Raw genomic sequence first — 21,778 nt, 5'->3', positions numbered from 1 at the left:
CGAATACATTTGAGACCGCATCATCGTAAACAAGTATGGCGACATGCGAACAGGTGCAAGCAGAACCAGAGGGGTTCGGAGGAAAGAAGCGTCGTTTAGATGAAGAAGTTACAAAAATATCAATATGCATACAGCAGTTTAGGAGATGGTGTAATTTTAAGATTAGAGTCAACTGCACACGCGACTCAGAAGCCATACAAATCTTGCTAGACCATTGGTAATTTGACGGCACGTCGATTTACCCAAATGGACCCAAATGGAAACAAATGGACCCAAATGGAAATCAAATTGACCCAAATGGAAATCAAATGGAATATTAAATATGTATAATCGTATTTTATTACTTATTTAAAATGATAAAAATAAATGATCTAACAGTTAAAATTGAGATTTGAATTAATAAATTATTTCTAACATTGTATTTTGAGACATGAAATTGAATTATTTTTTATATCATTCTATATTTACCGGCAAAATCAGGGGGGTGGGGGATGTCCTCTCAGCACCCCCCCCCTCTCCACTCCGTTCTGACTGACATGGACACTATTTACTCCAGTTTTGTATTCAATTATGTGCAAAAGTTATTACAAATGGAAAAAAATCGTAATTTTTTTTAAAAAATACAATATAAGAAAATAATTATTAAAATGTTCTACTTTTATTAGGTTCATTATTTGCAATATTTTAAATAAGTAAATATTTGAGAATACGATAATACACTGTATAGATGTATTTTATATTCCATTTGGGTCCATTTGATTTCCATTTGGGTCCATTTGAGTTTCCATTTGGGTCCATTTGTTTCCATTTGGGTCCATTTGGGTAAATCGACGCACCCGTAATTTGACATAAGAGACCACAATCATGAATCCATGTTTTCACAAATGTTTGTAAATGAAAGTTGAGTGTCACTCTTTATTTATATCTAAATATGCATGTTTATAAAGAATGTACACGTTTAGCAGAACTTGCTATGTATGTAGACTTGCTAAAAAGGGTCCAATTAGTCCAAGCAAGTACCAGCCTGCATTAAGATAGCAAAGTGCCAATGGAAGTTAATGTAATTTAAAAGTAAATAATAATTGTCCATGCACATACATCAATAATTTACATTAACTTCCAATGCCCATGCTAGCCGACATGTGTGATATTTCAGTAGATTTAAAAAAGAACTTGCATTTAATATAGATTTATAACACAGTTCAAGTAAATCGTTGACTGAGGTAGAGAGTAAGCTAGAATCAGGTTCCCCTGAGCATTTTGGGAAAAAGGGACTCTGTCAATGCTATGCTTTTTAAATGTTTTATTATGTGATACAAAATTTTCAAAAAAAAAATAACTATATAGAGAGAAAGAATTACGGAAAACTGAGAATTGGCTATTAGCAACAGAGTGACATGCTTAATTGACTAGGATCATTCCAGTTACATATACAGATACAACAAGTAAAATTTAGTGGATAAATACTTCCAATGCAAGGATTACCTCATTTGATTAACATGTGGGATTAGTTCCTTCAGACACAGTGATTTCTAGGGAATCATTCACATTAAACTATCTTTATCATTATGTTTATAGGGAAAAATTTAAAAATTTGACGAGACTTACCTTGGTTAAGTCGAAGTCAGATTGTAATTCTATGAGTCATTATAATTACTGTAGGGATTATGTGAGATATAGTAGTACGCATGTGCAACCTCAGTTTTCAAATTAAAACATTTGGTCATAATGTAATCATATAGAATATAATTACTTTACTTATATTACTTTATACATTATTGGTTGGATATCTATGAATATCTGAATAATTCTGCAGGGAGTGGTGGGAGGCACATAATCCCTACAGTAATTATAATGACTCATAGAATTACAATCTGACTTCGACTTAACCAAGGTAAGTCTCGTCAAATTTTTAAATTCTATTTCGTCATAATTACTTCCGGAATTATGTGAGACTTCAAAGCCCATTATGATCAAATGTTTCAAAATACAAGAAAAATTACTTGATCATAATACTATTTTACTTACTGAGAAGTCTCCCACTCTAATTGTTCTTTGAAAGTACACCTGATGCAAAACTTTCATTTTCAACTATGATGTCTTTTTCGTAAAATCTGGAAAATGTTGTAGCATTTGTCCATCCAGCCTTCCTTAAAATTTCATCTACTGGCACATCTACTGATTTCGCTTTTGACACTGAAGCAGATCTTACACTATGCGATCCAAATACATCTGTATTAACACCAGAAAGTTTCATTACCATCTTTATCCATCTAGACACTGTGTCTCTTGTAACTGCCTTATGAGGTTTAACATAACTTAATAGAAGTGATTGTTCTCCATTTCTAATAGGTGCTGTCTTTGATAAATATTCCTTCACCACAACATATATACAAAGTCTCCTATCTGGAGGGTGTGCTTTCATATGTACAACAGGCATTTTATACCCCGGTCTACATTGCTTTAGCAATCCAGAGTATTCAAATATATATTCATTAAAACACTTTTTCATATTATTTACAGAAATAAGATGAATTGACTGAGCTCGTGCAGCATTTGTCAAAGCGATTAATATTACAAGTTTCAATGTTAACTGTTTCAAACTTAAATTCTTCACAGGAGACCATTTCTTCAACAGTCGTAGCACTAAGGATACATCCCATGTTCCAGAATATCTGGGTTTAGTTGGTCTAATATTATATACACCTTTCATATATCTGATAACAAGAGCATGGGATCCAACACTGGTTCCATCTAACTTTATGCCCAAAGCTGACAAAGCCCCTCGAGCTGTATTGAGAGAACTGTAACTCAGTCCATTATCAAAAAGTAAAGTCAAGAATTCCAAAATATTGTTTACAGATGGTGAAATTGGATCAATTTTCCATTCAAAGCAGTACTGAAACCATCTTTTAATGAACGTTTGATACTGTTTTTTAGTACCGGTTCTCCATGATGCCATAATAATGGAGGTAGTTGTTCTTGAAAATCCAAGGTTTCTGTAAGTTCGCCGGACACTTGGCATGCAATCAAGGTCATTTTTTCCCACAAAGGATGAGCCTCTTTTTTGTGAGGGTTTAAAAGTAGATCCTTCTTTCTCGGAAGTAAAATTGGATTCTTGACTATACTTTTCATTAATCCTGTGAACCAAGTCTGAGTGGGCCATAATGGGGCAATGATAATCCCTCTTGCCCGGTCTTCCTGAATCTTCTTGATGCACAAGCCCATCAGACTAAAAGGTGGAAAAATATAAAGATAATCAAAATCTCTCCAATTCAATGAAAATGCATCAACATAACTACATTCTGGATCTTGTTTCCATGAGCAAAACACTTCAACTTGTGTATTAAGTCTTGATGCAAACAAATCTATATTTGGAAACACTAGCTTTGAACAAATTTGTAAGAATATATCATGATCTAATTGCCATTCCACTTGATCATTAAACTCTCTGGATAATTTGTCTGCTTCTATATTATTTTTCCCTGGAATATGAGAACACTTCAACCAAATGTCTCTCTTAATGCACCATTCCCATATTTCCACTGCGAGTTTATTGCAAATTTCAGATTTAATACCACCCATGTTATTAATATAACTAATGGCTGTAGTATTATCTGATAATATTCTTACATATTTGTTTTTCACAATATTCACAAAAGATCTCAAAGCAAAGTAAATTGCAAGCATTTCCAAATAATTTATGTGATTCAATTTTTCTTCTTCTTTCCATCTTCCACCAGTTTTGATATTATCTTGTGTACATACTGCACCCCAACCTGACAAGGATGCATCAGTTTGAATGGTAATCTCTGGATTACCTCTAGAAATAAATCTGATTTGAGAATGAATATTGAAACACCACCAATTTAGCTCTTTTTTCATTTGCATAGTTATTGGCATTAATGAATCAAAATTCCCTTTAGCTTCTTTTAGATGCTTTATTTTCTCTTTTTCTAGCAATCTGTAATGTAATTGTCCCAATTCTGAAGCTGAAAAACTTGAAATAATCAGTCCAATGACTCGAGCTACAGTTCTTATTTTTGCTAGATCTTGATTTATTAAACACTTACATTCTTCATAAATAATATCTTTCTTCTCCTCAGTCAGTTCAATAATCATTCTCTCAGAATTTATTTTGTTTCCCAAGAATGTGATACATTTTTGAGGTTCGAATTGACTTTTCTTTCTATGAATCACAAAACCAAATTTCTCAAGATATTCTCTTGTAATGTTCACATTCATTCTGCATTCATCAATAGTATCCCCAAACAGTAGAACATCATCAATGTAGGTCATACTAAGATAACCTAATGTTCTAAGCTTAGCAAAAATTGGTTTGAGAACTTTTGTGAATATTCTAGGTGCTGATGACAAACCAAATGGTAAGCAGGTATATTGAAATATTTTTCCTTTCCATCTGAATCTCAAATACTTTTGATGCTCAATTGCTATTGGAATTGTATGATAGGCATGTCTTATGTCAATTGATGCCATAAAACAATTTTCCTTGACCAGATTTACTGCAGATTCGAAAGTATCCATCTTGAAATGACGGTATACCACATGTTCATTTAAATTTTTCAAATTGAGGATAACTCTGTATTCCCCATTTTTCTTTGGTCTAACAAAAATAGATGAAAGAAACTGATCTGGTCCAGGAATTGCCTCGACAATGGCTCCCATTTTTAATAAATTCTGAATTTCTTGATCTATCACTTCAGATTCTACCGAGTTAAACACAGGTTCATACAAACTACATTTTGTTGGAGCTGCATTATCTATAAATTCTATTTTGCAATTTTCAACTATCTGTAATATATTTTTATCTGATGTAATTTTTTCCCATTCTTTGGAAAAATATTTCAATCTACCTGCAAAAAATTCATCATTTTTCTCACTAACCTCATTCTTTATTGATTCTTGTTTTTCTGCTGTGACAGTGTCGTATTGCTCTTCTTGAAGTTTTTTGGATAGAATTGGCCACTACTTCTGTTTGGATAGTTAGGATTGTATGCAGTGTTGTTGTTGTAATAGTTTCCACGTCCTCTAGGTCTACGACCAGGACCTCTGAAACGTCCTCTCATTCTCCCTCGGAATGATCCACCTCTGTTCAATTTGTGACCAATCTTGCTGCAATCTTCAATTTCTTTCGCAGTTTTTGAAATATCGTCACCAAATAACCAAGACATATAAGGTACAGTTTGTGCACATAAGTGCAAGTATTCGTATCTTAATTCTGGTTTTATAAGCTCACGTCTTGTCATATTTACTTGTTTGTTTGCATGTCCAAATAGAGCCAAGCTGTCATTGCATTCATCTATAATTTTTCCCAACTTCGTTTTCTGTGTATCATCTAATTCATTTTCCACATCTGCCAACTTGTTCACAACTTTGGCCAGAATGATAGAACCTTTAATAACAGAAGTTTCTATGTTTTGCATTTTTCTATCAATTGTTTTAGCTTCTTGAGATATAATATCCCAAACGAGTTGGTTTGTCTTCACAACTTTCAGACCTTCACAATTTTCTGGTCTTGCATTATTTTCATCTTTAATCATATCTGAATACTGATCTTCATTCATTCCATTTCTAAACAAATCTGTTATATTTGTAGCCAAAGTCTCATCTATTTTCACATCACACACTTCTCTGCTTTTAAATCTTTTACTCATGTTCTTAAAACGACTTGAACTTTCTTGAACAACTTCTGTGTCCAAATGATCACTCTTCCTTTTTCCAGAAGCATTATCTGAATTTTCAACATTATCATCTGTACGCTGAACATTATTACAACTCTCGTCGTATGTCTGATCATCATCGTAACCTTCATAATCATCACATTCTTGAAATTCGTTTTCTATCATATTGATCTTATTGTTCAATGTACCAATCTGTTCATCTTGTTTTTTCTGATTTTCAAGAATTGTATTCAGTATACACATAATTTGATTATCGTTTTGTGTATTACCGCTATTGTGGACATCGGCCACAACTTTCACAGGTTTTTTCGTCCCGCTGGACCTAGTGCTTGTAGCGCTTACCGTACTGCCGACAGAACTACCATGCTTCTTAGTCTTTGTTCCCTGAACCTCGACTTTAGAGTTCTTTTTAGTAACATCGTTACTTTTACATGTTCCGTCTGTCTTTTCTGTGTCTACTTCTTCTTCAAAGCAAGTAGTACTTCGTAATTGTTTCTTTTGAATCATCTGTTCCGCCATTTTTTACGACTTTATCATAAAGTAGTCGAAGAACCGCTTTATGGTAGTCGTAAACACAAAACTCCTCGAGTTTTGTTGATAATAGTCGTAAAAAACAGAACTCCTCGAGTTCTGTAATTAATAAAATCTTATCAATGTGTCAAACGAAAAAATAGTTAACCACGTTAACTTAGACACGAACTGAGGTTGCACATGCGTACTACTATATCTCACATAATTCCGGAAGTAATTATGACGAAATAGAATCAGTTGGGGTATACTAACATTGGTGAAAGGAAATTCATTTTATTTTGGTAGGTACAAGACTTTCCCGGACACATCAGTAGATAAGGAAAATGGTAGGAAAAGGAAAGAGAGACAGACCAATTCTGTTTCAAAAGCAGGAAATGGGTAAAAAAAAATTAGATATCTTAAAAGCTGTCATTAAATGATGAAGTTACAAGTGAATGTGTATTGATTAATTTCTGATAATAATTAGGAGTCTTGAGTTTAATTGTTACACACAAACTTAATCTTTCAATGTTATGTAGGGCACTGCCTGACCTAGAAACACAGAACAGTAAAGATGTAGATTGTGTTACATGTACCAGTAAGTAAATGAACTTTAATTAATTATTATTTAATTAGAAAAGAATGCTCTTATTTACAATGAGTGGTTAGCCAGAGCTTCTTTAATATTGAGTATTTATTTCTAGATAAAACTGCTATTATATTTCTGAGTATTTGTAAAAGTAGTAGTAGCAGAGTCTAATATTTTGAGAAAAAAAGTATTAGTAGTGAAAATGTTATGCTGTGTTGAGTGTTTTGAACCATTACTGAAGTATGTTTTTAGTTCACAATCTTGGTTAAAATTAGAATATATTGTATGTAATCAGGGATTAATCTAGGGTTACTTACCAAAAAAAATTCCCCAGAATACCACATTTTCCCCTTTTTATGAGTTAAAAAAATTCCCTTGACAATGATACAAGGCTGAAATAATTTTTTTCCTTTATAAAAAGTGGAAATTTAAAATAAAAATGTTTAGAAACTGAATATGGAGTAGCCTCCAGACCCCCAGCTGATTTTCCAAATTTCTCCAGAAAGGGTATAGTTTCCCCCCAAAACCTAGATTAATCCCTGGTATTTGCTTTAAGTTTACTGCTTGTAGTTGATCTATAAACTATGAACAGGAGATTTTTTTGTAATTTAGTGTTCTCTTCAGGTACATCACTAACAGAACATGTACAGACAGAGATAGACAGCATTCCATTAAAGATGGAGGGTAAGGGTTTAAGGTTCTCTGAATCTCCGATAAGGGAGACAACTACCATCTGATTAAAGACTATTATAATTCTTAAGTTAAAAAGACATCTTTAGTCAAACACTGATCATGAAAGGCATGCTAAAATAATGTATGTATTTTAATAATAAATATCATTTCTTTTGGAAAGTCAATACGTCAAGTAATATTAAATACACATTTTAGATGAATGAACAGGGTAATACCTAAGAGGTTGATATATTATGATATATGACCTAAAGACATTTCTCCTTGACAAATTCATGTTCATACTTTAGCTGTGGTATCTTTTACAGTGGATGATGATATTGTAACTGAGGAACCAGAGAACACAGAGATTGAACGAGTGCTAAGTCCGAGTGTAATGGTCACAGATGATAATCTGGTACATGTTCAAACATAGAGCATAAAAAAACCCAAAAATTTTCTTTGTTTTGCTAAGACATGTTGAGTTATCTTTTAAAATTTTTGATTGAGTTTATATTTATTTTGATTCTTTAAAGATAACCCAAAACTTGGTGTAACAGCTCCCTAAATGTTTAATCACATGCATAATGTTTATGTTTTTTTTTTCTAGAATAAAGAAATTAAAAATGAAAGAATGTGGACTCAGAAATTCTGTTTTTTGTCAAATTGCAATCAGGTAAGGGATAAATCAATGGTACATGTATAGATTAATTAATATTTTATAATCTGTTTGACTGTGTTAAGTAACTCAAAAATCTGGAGAGAAAGTACAGTAATCATAAACCCAATGATTCTAACATATAAATTAACGTTTATCTCAGAGTAACAGTATATAAATTTGTATGTTAGAAAATATGCCATCATTGTAGTTTTCAGTCAATTAAATACCTGTGGAATCATCATTGTTGTGAGGGACCAATGTTTATGAATTTCCTGAGTCACCCTTACCCACAATTTTGCATTCCTAGGAATGATTTTTTTTTGTAAATATATTTGCTTTATTGACTACTTATAAAAAGCAAACCACAATTAAATTACTTGGTATGTCCAAATGAACAAGTAAAATTTTGCTTAACAACAAATATTGACCCCCACGAATTGAAATGATTCCAAAATTCACCGTATGTTTTGATATATAGCATCAATGTCATTTCAGCGCGTTGTTCCAAGGCATGCGGAAGTCAAGAAGCTGAATGAAGCAGATCTTGGAAACAAGGTAGTGACTTTTACCATAGACGAAAACCCGGCAACATTCCGAGAAGCGATCCTCAGCGCATGCCCGCAACTCAGGAAGGCAGGAGGATTTGAGCTGTTCCAAAGGAAAAGAACTTTTAGTTTAGAGAACATCTCCGAGCCTCCCGGTGGATTTACCACTTCGTATTTGATGGAGAAAAACGAGCTGAACGGAATCGTCTGTTACGTTAGGCCTCAGAAGAGTATTTCAGTGAAAGCCATCGAGGATTGTCCAAGGGTGAGCTACATGTACACTTTCGTAGAAATGCTTTGATGAATTAAGTTATTTCAGTCAAAAGTTTTCTCGATGGTTTTCAAAATAATTTTAAGTTCAAAGTGTTTGATCATTTTACAGTTTAAGGGCAGAGATTGATATTAATTTTGAAACATAGAATTTCAAATAATATACAGTTGAACTCTGAAAGATCATATCTCAAACACAATGGATATGTCAAAGTGATGTGGTAGTCCCAATCACATATTCTCTAAGAATTTTTCCCAGGATATCTTGAATCCTGGAATATCTCAATTGAAAGTTTTTTCTCAGCCCCATCAGGTTTGAGAAATCAAAGTTCGACTGTAGATTGTAAACATCTTGAAATTCTGTTTCCATCAATAGTGTATTACATGTTTAACTCAAAACACCTATGGTATTCCACTTTCTCCTAATTTCAGAGAACCCGGAATGACCTAAATTTCGCTCAAAAAATGCAAGTTCTGGACCTGTTAAAGCAAGGCAGGACACAGACAGAAGTGGGCAGACGTGTTGGTTGTGCCCAGTCTGTAATTTCCCAAATTGCTGCCAGAGAACAGGAGATCTATGCACAAGGGAATAACTTAAATCCCAGTAGAAAACGTTTGCGAGCCGGAAAAGCAGCAGACGTGGAGGTAGCTCTGACCAATTGGTTTAAAAGCATTTATCGGCCTGGGAAATACATTCCCAACTATATAATAATGGAGCAGGCTGAGCTAGAGGCTAGGAAGCTGGGTAAAATGTTGTTTAATCCTTCATCTGGTTGGCTTATGAGGTGGAAATTAAGGCACAATATACCCTCGACGGCGATGAAGGTGAGTTAGATGTAGACTTATTTTTCTCTCTGATTGACAAGAGACAAAGGGTAAAGACATATCCCCCCCCCCCCCCAAAAAAAAATACATGGACTAAAATCACATTATGATACAATGAAAATGCTAAGCAATTATACAGTGGAGCCTCATTTATCCAGACACTGTGGTTCTTAGTGAATTTGTCCAGATATATGAAGCGAGCATCCAGATATCTGAATTACAGGTTAAACAAGACCAAATAATGTTAAAAAATTCTGTTCCGATGAAAAATCGTCCAGATACTGAAGCATCGGGATATCTGGTGTACGGATATCCGTAGGTCCACTGTATTCATTGACAAGTTTTTTTAAAGAAAGAATGGATATTATTTTGTAAATATTTTTCATGCAGTTGGCATACATTTTATAAAAATTTTATAAAAATTTTTCAGAAATCAATTAAACATTTCTTACTATTTGAATACATGTATTTCACCAGAAAAAACCTCAAGTAGAAACTCGGAATACGTCAACAAACGAGGAAGAAGTTTCTCAACAGGAAGTTGAAGAAGAGGAAGTAGTTCCTGAAGAGGCTGAAATTGAGGCTGTATCTCAAGATAATGACTCAAGATATCAGAATGATGACTTAGTATCTCAGCGAGATGGGACCTCGTCTCACAGTGAGGACTCAAACCCTCATAACACGGAAGAGAATGGAACAATGCAGATTGAAGTGAATATGTTTTCTTCTTTGTATTTTAACTTATTGCTCATTATCCACCAAAAGTTACCAGGAATATAGTATAAACATGCTTGTGAGTGTGTGGATGAGTTCATACAAACCCATTGTACTAGCGGCTTTGTGATGACTTTTTCTAAGCAGTGTTGGACATATTATTTTAAAAAATCATGAAACTTAATATATTAGAACATTACTCTTAATCTACCATTAATATTTTATCAAGAAGTTTCTAAGCACATTCTATCACAGATATGAAGGAAGCTATTTCAGATTGGGGGTAATGCATTTATTTAAGATACTTGTATCTTCAGGGAATTAAACTTCAGATCACACCCAAAACAATAATTTAAATTTGTATTTATCAACTTCTTATCTTGGCATCTAACACAAAATTGTTAGAAAATTCCATGCTGTCTTTTGCTGTGCCCATGTGAAATAGAATTGCTTTATCTCAGGCTCAAGAATCAATGTATTTATTTTTACATTTTTAGGTTGCAGAGCAGACAAAAGAGAAATGCAGCAGTGAAGGGACAGTCTCGGAGTATTTGCCTGAGAAAAGAAAGAAAACCTCAGCAATGAACAATTCAGTGGAAATTCCTGAGTACCATCCCAGGGTAAGAAGGCTTGTAAATGGGATAGCTATCTAAGGTGTAAAGAATTGAATTTTTTAATAAACACAGCCACAGAGTTGCAAATAACCACCTATAGCAAATGCTTGTAATTTTGTCTGTGGGCATTGAAAAGTATCACCCAGTGGCAAGCAAGAACAACCATGCTTTCTTTCTACAATTAAATGCATTTTCATTTTCTGTTTCCTACCTACAAAATGTTCTCTAGACATTGGCTTAATAATAATGTTAATTACTTTGAGAGTTCTTGAAGATTAGATAAGATAGTAAGGAGAACATAAAATTTCATGCTTGCTAATTTTATTCATTCATCAGATCTTAATTATCAGGAAAAATATGAGACTGTGGACAGCAATGTATACCGTGCTTCTCAGAAATTTAAAATTAAAAGCAAAAATTGAGATTTTTTTTCCCAAAGTTTAAAGAAAAAATTGTGTGTGGTTTATGATTGCACAGAACATTGTCCTCCATGAAATAGAATTATTTCACAGTTTTTGCCTGGCCTTGTTTGTTGTATCTTTCTACTGAAGGAAATAAAAGTTTTTTTTTAAAACTGCAAATTTAAATTTTATTTAAATTTACATTTCTTTTGTAGGAGGAGTATAAACAAACTTAATATATAATAAAATGCATATCATGGTCTTTTAACAGACTCGCAGACGTAATGACCTGAGCCTGAAGGACGAAATGCATGTCATTGACCTTCTAGAACTGAAACTCTCGCAGAACAAGATTGCAAGACTACTAGGAATTTCACAAGCCCAAGTTTCTAGAATCTCTAACAGTAAGGAGGATATCCGAGCTCAGTGTCTGACCTCAGAGGATCTGAATCGCAGAAGGAACAGGAAGGGAAAGGCCCCGGATGTTGAGTCTGCACTGTTAGCCTGGTATCAAAGTCTACTGGATCAGGAACCGGAAAAACAGGTCAGAGGTCAAAGGTTAAAGTTTTTTTTTCTGTCTGTTAATATCCAAGCTTGTTGGTCTAGAAATTACCAAAACAAGTGATCATAATATAACGGCTTTTTTGTCCTTTTCTTACTGTTAATATGAAAACTTATTATACTCCCCTCAAACGAAGTTTGGGGGGGTATATAGGAATCACCTTGTCCGTCTGTCTGTCCGTCCGTCCGTATAGCTGTGCAATTGTGTCCGGTCCATATCTTTCTTAGAGAGGGACATTAGAATCTACTACTCCACACTAAGATTGCTCATGACCTAAGGGTGTGTCGTGACCTTGACTCAAGGTCATTTGGGGAAGTTCAAGGTCACTGGAATAAAAATTTCATAATTCGTGTCAGGTCCATATCTTTCTTATGGATAAACTTGGAAGGTTCTTATTTCACACAAAGATTGCCCATGACCCAAGAGTGTGTCATCACCTGTACCCAAGGTCATTTTGGGAAGTTCAAGGTCACTGGAAGAAAAATTTCATAATTTGTGTCCGGTCCATATCTTTCTTATGGATTAACTTGGAAGGTTCTTATTTCACACAAAGATTGCCCATGACCCAAGAGTGTGTCATGACCTGTACCCAAAGTCATTTTGGGAAGTTCAAGGTCACTGGAAGAAAAATTTCGTAATTTGTGTTTGATACATATCTTTATTATGGAAAAGCTTACTTCTTAAAAAACCAGCGGGGGGTATTTTGTCCCGTTTGGACAGTTCTAGTTGGACCAGAAATTAGCCAAACAGGTCGGGTTAAAGGTTGAATGTTTTTTTCTTTGTCTCTGTTAATATCATATTGTACTGGATTAGGAATCTACAAAACTGATGGTTGCTGTACAAACATCAGAATTTTGAAGCGTAACAAAGATCTTATTTTAATCAGATTGAGGTTAAAAGTTTTACCTTTTCTTTTCTTACTGTTAATATGAGAGCTAATTGGACCAGAATTAAAGAAAGAGGTCAAAGGTTAATAGTAGTGGGACGATCCACAAGTGCACCGATGCATCACAGTATTCACTTTGACGATTTACGGATCGATTCATCTAATTTAGTATCACGATACCTGACCGCACTTTTTTTAAAATTTCAAAAAATGTCTGGGCTTTAGAATTCAAAACTGAGAGTACTTCAGTCTGTATCATCAAGACGTTTAAACAATCAGAAATAAAGTACAAACTTCTTGGTGATACAGAATTCAAAATATAAGCGTCAAAATGGCGTCAGACATGCCAGATTATGTAAAATCAACAAAACCCAATGGCAGTGAGTCAGGTTTCTGTTGAAATAGTTTATTTTCATAATCTGTTATGTTCCAAATTAAATGTTCTAAAAAAAATTATCTCGTTTTATTTGGTTTTAAATGTATCGTGATATGTATCGTATCGCACCTAAGGTATCATGATATGTATCGGATCGGCTAAGTTCAGTATCGTCCCAGCCCTAAAGGTTAAAGTGGGTTTTTTTTTGCGTGACTGTCAAAAAAAGTTATTCGACCAGAAATTAGCAAAACAGGTCAGGTCAAAGGTTTTTCCTTTGGTCATCAAAGCTTATTGGACCAATAATTAGCAACACAAGTCAAAGGTTCAAGGTTGTTTTTCATTTGTCACTGTTAATTGGCAAACATTGAATAAAGTGATGGAATTATTCACTGACTGCTTCAAAGTAACATATTCAATTTTAAGTTCACCTCGACGAAGTCGAGATGAGCTTATGCTATACCCCCGGCGCCGGTGTCGGCGTTAGCGTCGGCGTCCCAAGTTAAAGTTTTTGGAGCAGGTCCATTCCCAAGTAAGTATAAGCCTACCTGAACTAAACTTGCACGGATGATGCATCTTGGGATGTACACTACAAGACTTGCTTCGGATGCTAGATCTGACCTACATTTTCTACATGGGTGACCAGGTTAAAATTTTTGGAGCAGGTTCAAGTTTTTGGAGCAGGTCCATTCCCAAGTAAGCCCTACCTGAACCAAACTTGAATGGATGATGCATCTAGGGATGTACACTACAAGATTTGCTTTGGATGCTGGATCTGACCTACATTTTCTACATGAGTGACCAGGTTAAAGTTTTTGAAGCAGGTCCATTCCAGAGGAACTATAAGCCTTACTTGGACCAAACTTGCATGGATGATGCATCTATGGATGGACACTACCAGACATGCTTCGGATGCTGGATCTGACCTACATTTTCATTGCCAAGTAACTATAAGACCTACCCGAACCAAACTTACATGGATAATGCATCTAGGGATGGACACTACCAGACTTGCTTCGGATGCTGAATCTGACTTACATTTTCAATCCCAATTTACTATAAGCCCTACCTAAACCAAACTTGCATGGATGATGTATCTAGGGATGGACACTACCAGACTTGCTTCGGATGCTGGATCTGACCTACATTTTCATTCCCAAGTAAGTATAAGCCCCACTTTAACCAAACTTGCATGGATGATGCATCTAGGGATGGACACTATCAGACTTGCTTCAGATGCTGGATCTGACCTATATTTTCCAAGAGACCAAGTTAAAGTTTTGGAAACAGATCAATTCCTATGCACTTGAAGTTCTTGATATCTGAAGTATTGACACAGTTATGAATATTTGTTTATACTATACATGTTTTTTATGCTACAAGCGTAGAAATGTGTAAATGCCATGTAAGGGGTTAAACACAACCTTCAAGAATATTGTTGTTGGGATAAATTCTAAATATTAAATAAATATGATGTGAGATTTGCATTACTTACTCTGATAACATTCGTGGAGGTGAGCTTCATAATCTTTGATTACCTATGTTTTTGAACAGGGGATAAGGTATGTATTCCTTAACTAGGCAAAGTTTTTTTTCACTTCTTACTGTAAACCATCTACTGTATACAGGGTTATTTTTGCAGCATGTCACCCTTTCACACTTGCAAACAATTTTGCCTGTTTTAAATTCGCCCATTCGTAGTTTTGTTTAAGATATTTCACTGAATTGTTCCAATTTGCCCAATTTTAAATTCATCCAATGAGAGTAGGGTGAAAGGGGTGAAAATAAAACAGGGGCAAAAATTTCCCTGTATACAGTATTATTAACAAGTGCCTAGAATATCTATTTTTTTTGTCCGTCCCTGAATATGGCCCCTGGGCCTCTTGTTTCTTTGTACCATCAAGTTTAAGATACATATACCAAGGCTTAACTGTCTCTGTGATTCCACACAGATAACAAACCAGATGTTAAAGGACCAGGCAAAAAAGCTGGCAGGGGAATTCGGAATTCCAAATTTTCCTGCCAGCAGTGGGTGGCTGTACAGGTGGAAAGACAGACATAACTTGGTGGATCCGGCTCTGAAGAAGGTAAAATACAGCTCATATGGAACAATGACAAGCTTAAGTACTTTCTCATATTGAATGAGTAATGACTTCTTTCAAATTACTATATTTCAAACCTTAAAAGAAAAATAATCCACGGAAGTAAAATATTAAACATTGCTTTCATTTACAGAAAAAAACAAAATATGATGGGAAGAAAAACTCAGCACAGGAAAATCTCAATGCGGAGTCAGAAAATTCTATATCTGGAGCACCAGACCATCAAGAGGAAGAAGAAGACCAGGAAGATGAGTCCAGCGAGGGCATTGTGTCCAGTGAACTGTGTGGTGAAAACAATAACTCAGTGATTAAAGAGCAACAACTGTGTCAGAATGTGGAACCCAGTGTTGAGGCTTCTGCTATCCATCCTAAAAAAGATACCTCAGGATCATATTCTATGAATATTCCTAAATCTGAAATGACTGAGCAGGTTGAAACTCTTAATCTTATAGGAACATCAGAAAAAGATACTAGTGCAAAGTCTGCCTCAAATATTCCAGGGACGATGTCACAGGAGAGTGATGCTGGGGCTACTACACTGGACAAACAGTTGGAGACCCAGAAGTTGTTGGCTACAGCTTTCTTACATTCACTCAATATACTTGGACCACAGACTTCTGGTCAAGGTAGTGGCTCAGTTGTTCCACAGTTTACTGGATCAGCTCAGGAAATGGTGAGGAACCTATTGGATCTATGTCAGACTCCAACACAAATTTCTTCTACTCCAACTAAAAGCCAAGCAGAGGAACCAAAGTCTGGAGAAATTTTGATGGCTCCATCAGAAGTTAATACCAGTATGACATCTCTAAAACCATCAACAGTTGTATCTAGTGTTCAAAATAATAGTGGAGCAAATGAGAGTGAAACAGGTATTGTTGGACTTGCAACACATTCACAGACTAGCATGTCATTAGATTCAGCATCTTTGAATGCTGGAATGTCTTCCATTGCACAGAGTTTATCATCGTCATCAACCTCACCAGCTATTTCCAGCACTATGTCTAAAGATAAGGAGAACAAAACATTGAAAGCTTTCATACCATCAGAAGTGCCAAAAGTATCTGCAGCATCCACCAATGTTTCAAGTATGTGTAGTTCTAGTAATGAAACGATGGGGACTGTATCTTCTAAGATAACAAAGACTCCAAAGAAACAAACCTCAACCACTAGTGGCTTAAGTTCCACATCAAAGTCCAAATCAAAATTGAAGGGAAAATCTACACCTTCATCAAATGTGCCTGAAGAGCCAGTGACTCCAAGATACAGTACACGTAAAAGGACCACCAACAAGATTATACAGAAGTTAACTGAGGAGGAGAATGAGTCAGACATTGCTGACATGAACGATGACAGTGATAATGATCCCAACTGGGAGGAAACAGAGAAAAAGAAAAAAGTAAGTCCTGCATATGAGTGTCCTGTGTATGAGTCAGAGAGAGAGATGTGCTTGTCCTATGTGTGTGGGATAGTCTGAAGTTGATTACCCTCTGACAAGTACTGTATACCTATGAGCATTTTATATTTCATTTATTTCAAAGTGAAGGGTTGTAGATCTCATTGTACATGTTGTAATAGACTAGGGGTGTTGAGGGGTCTTCCCTTTGGGCCATAAGGAGTTAGGGTATAAAATTTAATTGCAAAAGCTCAAAGGCATAAGATATCATGCAGACAGGAAGTGTTACAGGTGGACAGAAAGGCAGACAAAGCCAAATTAATATTCCACACTTTCAGATATTAAAATTATCACATAATTTTGCAAGAAGCACCACTCATGCAATATACTCACTTTTATTTTTATGGTACTGAAATCTCCATTTACGAATTATTTTCCTCGCTAATTGACGTTAAAGGGCCCATTCACGATAATGAGTACTCATGAAAAGTAAGGAATCTACAGTATTACTCACAACAGAAATTTATATTCTGTCCTAGTGTCTGCTGTAATATGACTAACTTCAGCTTAGAGAAATATAAGGAAGCTAGAGGGTCAACTAATTAGTTTTTAATTAACCACCAGATTTAACTTAAATTTTGGGTAAGATATCTTAAGCTGTCAACTATCATTTGGCAAAGAAAAATTTCTTAAATTTTAGCTTTAAAATTTGATCATTTTATTATATCTTTATATGGAGCTTTTTTCTAATGAGATCAAAATAGTCTAAAAATGGTCACGACCACCCAGCCTTTTTAAAACAGCATATACTAAAACCTTCTTGATCTTTCTGCCTAGGACACTGATTTGTCTTCAGATCCTGATGACTTAATGGATTCAGAGGAAGATGATGAAGCTTTTGATAAGACCATGATGATGATGACGATGATTATGAAAATGAACAGGAAGATTCTGCACGACCTTCAATGGATGGGCCTTATACCGAAGATTTCAAACGAAAAATAATCTTGTATGCTGAAAAACACGGCAACAACCAAACTGCTCTTAGATTACATATTGACAAGGAATTGGTTTGGAAATGGAGGGAAGAAAAGGACACTCTTTTTTCCATTAAAGGATCCTCAGCAAATGATGTTCACACATCCGGGTCACAGGTAAACAACACAGAACAACAAATATGGCCGTCTGTAAAAAAACTGTTAAATTATGCTCTCCCAAAAGACTGACTTAAAATGGTTCATCTCTAAATTGTTTTTTAAGCCTCCTTGGAACCTTTTTTAAAGCATTCCAGAAAACAGATTCTGAAAATTCAGGATTGATGCTGAAATTTTCTGAAAGAAAAACCCTATATACCACCTACCTACCCCTCCAATTTTTTTTCTATAGTCGAAGATGGACAAACAAACATTTCTAGCCCACCTGAGCTGAAAGCTCAAATGAGCTTTTTTTGATCACTTCTTGTACGTTGTCCGTCCGTCTGTCTAGCTGTCCATCAGTCAGTAAACTTTTCACATTTTCAACTTCTTTTCAAGAACCACTGGGCCAATTTTGACCAGACTTACTACAAAGTATTATTGGGTATAGGGGAATTTAAATTGTGAAAATAAAGGGCTAATAAGTCCTCTTCCAAGGGGAGATAATCAAGAGAAGACAAAAGTAGGGTGGGGTCATTAACAAATCTTCTTCTCAAAAACCACTATGCCACAAAAGCTGAAACTTGATGTGGAATCATCCTGGGGTAGTGTAGATTCTAAATTGTTCAAACCATGACCCCCAGGGGTAGGGCAGGTCCACAATAGATATTACAATGGGGATATCTGGTAAAGAACTGCATATCCAAAGTTTTTCAGGTAAGGGATGTGGCCCATCGGCCTCTTGTTTATAGTTGACCTTTTTAAATCAAGACTTCTAATATCTACTGTAAATCTGGAAATTTTTGCTGTAGATAAATTTTTAGCAAATTTGCGAGTTCATTGCATTCGCAAAAATATTTTTCTTAAAGATAGATTACTAATAAAAAAATGTAGAAAAAGCAGTGGTCATTTGCAAAATTTTGAAATTTTAAAGTTAATAGACAGCCTTTTTACCGGAATTCGCAAAATAAAATGGAACATAAAAATTTCCAGATTTACGGTATGTATTAAATTTTGTGAAAGCAGCAACACAGCATAATGGAGTTTTATGAAGAGGCTTACTTTTACAATCGACGACTGACTTCTACAGTTTATACATAGACCAACTCCAGTTACTAAATGTAAAAGTCAGCTGTCAAAAGTAAAAGTAAGCCTCTTCATAAAACTCCAATAATAACCCATCTAGCTCTAAAGTAAAAACTAGATCAGTTCACAGAGATACATGTAGCACATCATAAGATAAACTAGACAAGATACTCTGTAATGTTTGCATTTACATGTGACATGATACTCTGTAATGTTTGCGTTTACCTGTGACATGATACTCTGTGATGTTTACGTTTACATGTGACATGATACTCTGTAATGTTGAATTTACATGTGACACAGATAATCACATGTATGTCAAAATCACAGATTTTATGTGCAAACATTAAAGATAATCTGTAATCATGTCACATATACAGAGCATCATGTCACATGTAAACACAAACATCACAGAGTATCATGTCACATGTAAAAAGCAACATCACAGAGTATCATGTCACATGTAAATGCAACATCACAGAGTATCATGTCACATAAAAGCAACATCACAGAGCATCATGTCACATGTAAACACAAACATCACAGAGTATCATGTCACATGTAAAAAGCAACATCACAGAGTATCATGTCACATGTAAACACAAACATTACAGAGTATCATGTCACATGTAAATGCAAACATTACAGAGTATCATGTCACATGTAAACGTAAACATCACAGAGTATCATGTCACATGTAAACGCAAACATTACAGAGTATCATGTCACATGTAAACGCAAACATTACAGAGTATCATGTCACATGTAAAAGCAACATCACAGAGTATCATGTCACATGTAAACGCAAACATTACAGAGTATCCTGACACAAACATTACAGAGTATCCTGACACATGTTAAAGCAACATCCTCCATAGTATTTGGGGCCATCTTTAAGATAATGATTTGTTGCCCTCTCCCAGGATAAAATTATTTGGTTGGTAGGTAGGTTGGAATTTTTTTTTTTTAGCCCAGAAAGTTTTAAAAGACTTGTTGAAGGGTAAGAGAATGAAAAAAAAAAATCCTGTCCTGGATTGTTAAAAAAAAAAGTAATGAATGGGCCCATTTTTTAGTCAGTCGGTAAGGAGAGGGCAGCCCAACAATTTTTTTTTAAAAAGATGGCGCAGCTACTACTGTATTCCTATTTTATTGTCATTCTCTCTTGATGTGTCATTTTTTTTCTTTTTAAGTCTCTGATGACAGATGAGGAGATAGACAATGCCATATCGAACTTCAGGTCAGAACAAAGAAGAAGTTACACCTCTGAATTTAAACTGGAGGTGGCGAACTATGCCACGCAGACAAATAATATGGCCGCCCAGCGAAAGTACGGTGTAAGCGAAAAACTTATTCGTTACTGGAGAAAACAGAAAAATAATCTTGAAAAAAGTTGTAAAAAGAAATTTAGGAAGCTTCAACCAGGTCGATGTGCTTGGCCTGATCTCGATGCTTTGTTAAAGAGTTGGTCTTTTGAACAGATCGAGTGGGGTTGTGAATTGTCCATAGAAATCATACGCCAAAAGGCAATTGAGTTTGCAGAGATGTTGAAAATTGACAATTTCACTGGAAATGTGAACTGGGTGGCTAGGTTTTTGAAGAGGAATAAAATTTCATTAAGGGGTCTTGAAAAAGAGAGAAAACAGAAATTGAATGGATAAGAGAACTTGAAATATAAAACTTGATATATTTTAATTAAATAAATATAATGCATTTTTCACAAGTCTTTGAAAAGTTTCAATACAGTCAGCAGGTCTTGTTTTACTTTTTTCGCACTCACTAATTTGTATGGTCCTAATTTTTAATTTAAAAAAAAAAAGAATTTAGAAGTAAAAAAAAGACTATTAAATTAAAAAGTAAGTTTTAATGGCAAATAATTATGATTTAGTTCAGCACAGTTATCTTACACATTTCGAGTATGGTAAATCGAAAGAAAATGCTGGATAATGGATTCTTGCGTTGCTTTACGATAGAAAATTATTGCGATAACTTGCTTACAAGTATAATAGTTTTATTTCATTTCACGACCAATCTGTTGGATAAATTTGTGAACTTTAACATGTAATGGTTTCCTTAGCTTATTGATGCTTAATTTATCCTAAAATTTGGACGAGCGCTATTTTCTCCTGATGCAGTTGTATAATATCTTGCATTCAATAATGTTAATACAAACTGGAATTTTCTCAAATTGAACGTTCCATTAAAGGTGCATAAAGGAAATGTTTGTAAAAATAATTCTTTAGAAGTACAGTATTGACGAATCATGTATAAAACAAAGATTTGACTTTTGAATTATATGCAAAAAATCATGTTGAAATCGTGTTGAAATTACTTTATTAATATTATGACGGATAGATAACTGTGTTCTTCATATTTTGTATGAAAAAAAGATAACATATATTTTTGTATCATTTTATTTTGCAATAAAGTAATAATTGTTCAACATTTTGTTTTTTTATATGTCTATGATAAAAACTATTCAACCATGGCATAAGTTTCATGCCTTGACCATCTCTGTGACCTTGACTTAATTTACTTAATATCATTAATTAAAGGGGTTTATCATTAATTTCTTAATTAATTATTTGCTGATGGTGGAAGGGTAAAAACTGAAACATGATTTTATGCCATGTCTCATTATTACATATTTTGCGTTTACCTCACCTCAGATTTATGAGATTAAACAATTCATAATTTATTTTTATAATACGCATAAATTACACGTATTTCTCAACTGTGTCTTGAA

At 34.6% G+C, this 21,778-nt stretch overlaps 2 protein-coding genes across 4 annotated transcripts; both read left to right on the top strand.

The window, feature by feature from the left end:
* The first annotated feature begins 29 nt into the window (after positions 1–29).
* Positions 30–20,426, top strand: LOC134266778 (uncharacterized). 3 transcript variants are annotated; one of them, XM_062749005.1, is made up of 16 exons: positions 94–232; positions 854–890; positions 6,519–6,611; positions 6,752–6,810; positions 7,426–7,485; positions 7,800–7,888; positions 8,081–8,146; positions 8,627–8,941; positions 9,379–9,771; positions 10,249–10,482; positions 10,983–11,105; positions 11,772–12,044; positions 15,274–15,408; positions 15,557–16,819; positions 17,654–17,970; positions 20,226–20,426. In XM_062749005.1, the coding sequence occupies exons 2-15, from the start codon at positions 865–867 to the stop codon at positions 17,819–17,821; spliced, it is 3,297 nt and encodes a 1,098-aa protein (XP_062604989.1). In that variant the 5' UTR covers positions 94–232; positions 854–864; the 3' UTR covers positions 17,822–17,970; positions 20,226–20,426. The 3 variants fall into 3 exon arrangements, with proteins under 3 accessions (XP_062604988.1, XP_062604987.1, XP_062604989.1); XM_062749004.1 differs by lacking the exon at positions 854–890 and having other exon boundaries at positions 30–217; positions 10,309–10,482; XM_062749003.1 differs by lacking the exon at positions 854–890 and having other exon boundaries at positions 30–217.
* Positions 20,232–20,693, top strand: LOC134266784 (tigger transposable element-derived protein 6-like). The gene has a single exon (XM_062749016.1). It carries the CDS (start codon positions 20,232–20,234, stop codon positions 20,691–20,693), a length of 462 nt encoding a protein of 153 aa, XP_062605000.1.
* The last annotated feature ends 1,085 nt before the right edge of the window (positions 20,694–21,778 follow it).

The sequence above is a fragment of the Saccostrea cucullata genome, unplaced genomic scaffold (genome assembly GCF_032062105.1).
Source record: "Saccostrea cucullata isolate Sc308-1 unplaced genomic scaffold, CSIRO_AGI_Scuc_v1 ctg2892, whole genome shotgun sequence".
NCBI lineage: Eukaryota > Metazoa > Mollusca > Bivalvia > Ostreida > Ostreidae > Saccostrea > Saccostrea cuccullata.
Note: the sequence above shows the minus strand (reverse complement) of the source record. Positions and strands in the feature narration are given on the sequence as shown.

Excerpts from the sequence above, each read along its gene's own strand:
- LOC134266778 (XM_062749003.1), top strand. The coding sequence starts at position 36 with ATGGCGACATGCGAACAGGTGCAAGCAGAACCAGAGGGGTTCGGAGGA. Across the intron at positions 10,483-10,982 it reads ATGGAACAATGCAGATTGAA|GTTGCAGAGCAGACAAAAGA; the intron begins GTGAATATGTTT and ends TTACATTTTTAG. Across the intron at positions 15,409-15,556 it reads TGGATCCGGCTCTGAAGAAG|AAAAAAACAAAATATGATGG; the intron begins GTAAAATACAGC and ends TTTCATTTACAG.
- LOC134266784 (XM_062749016.1), top strand. The coding sequence starts at position 20,232 with ATGACAGATGAGGAGATAGACAATGCCATATCGAACTTCAGGTCAGAA.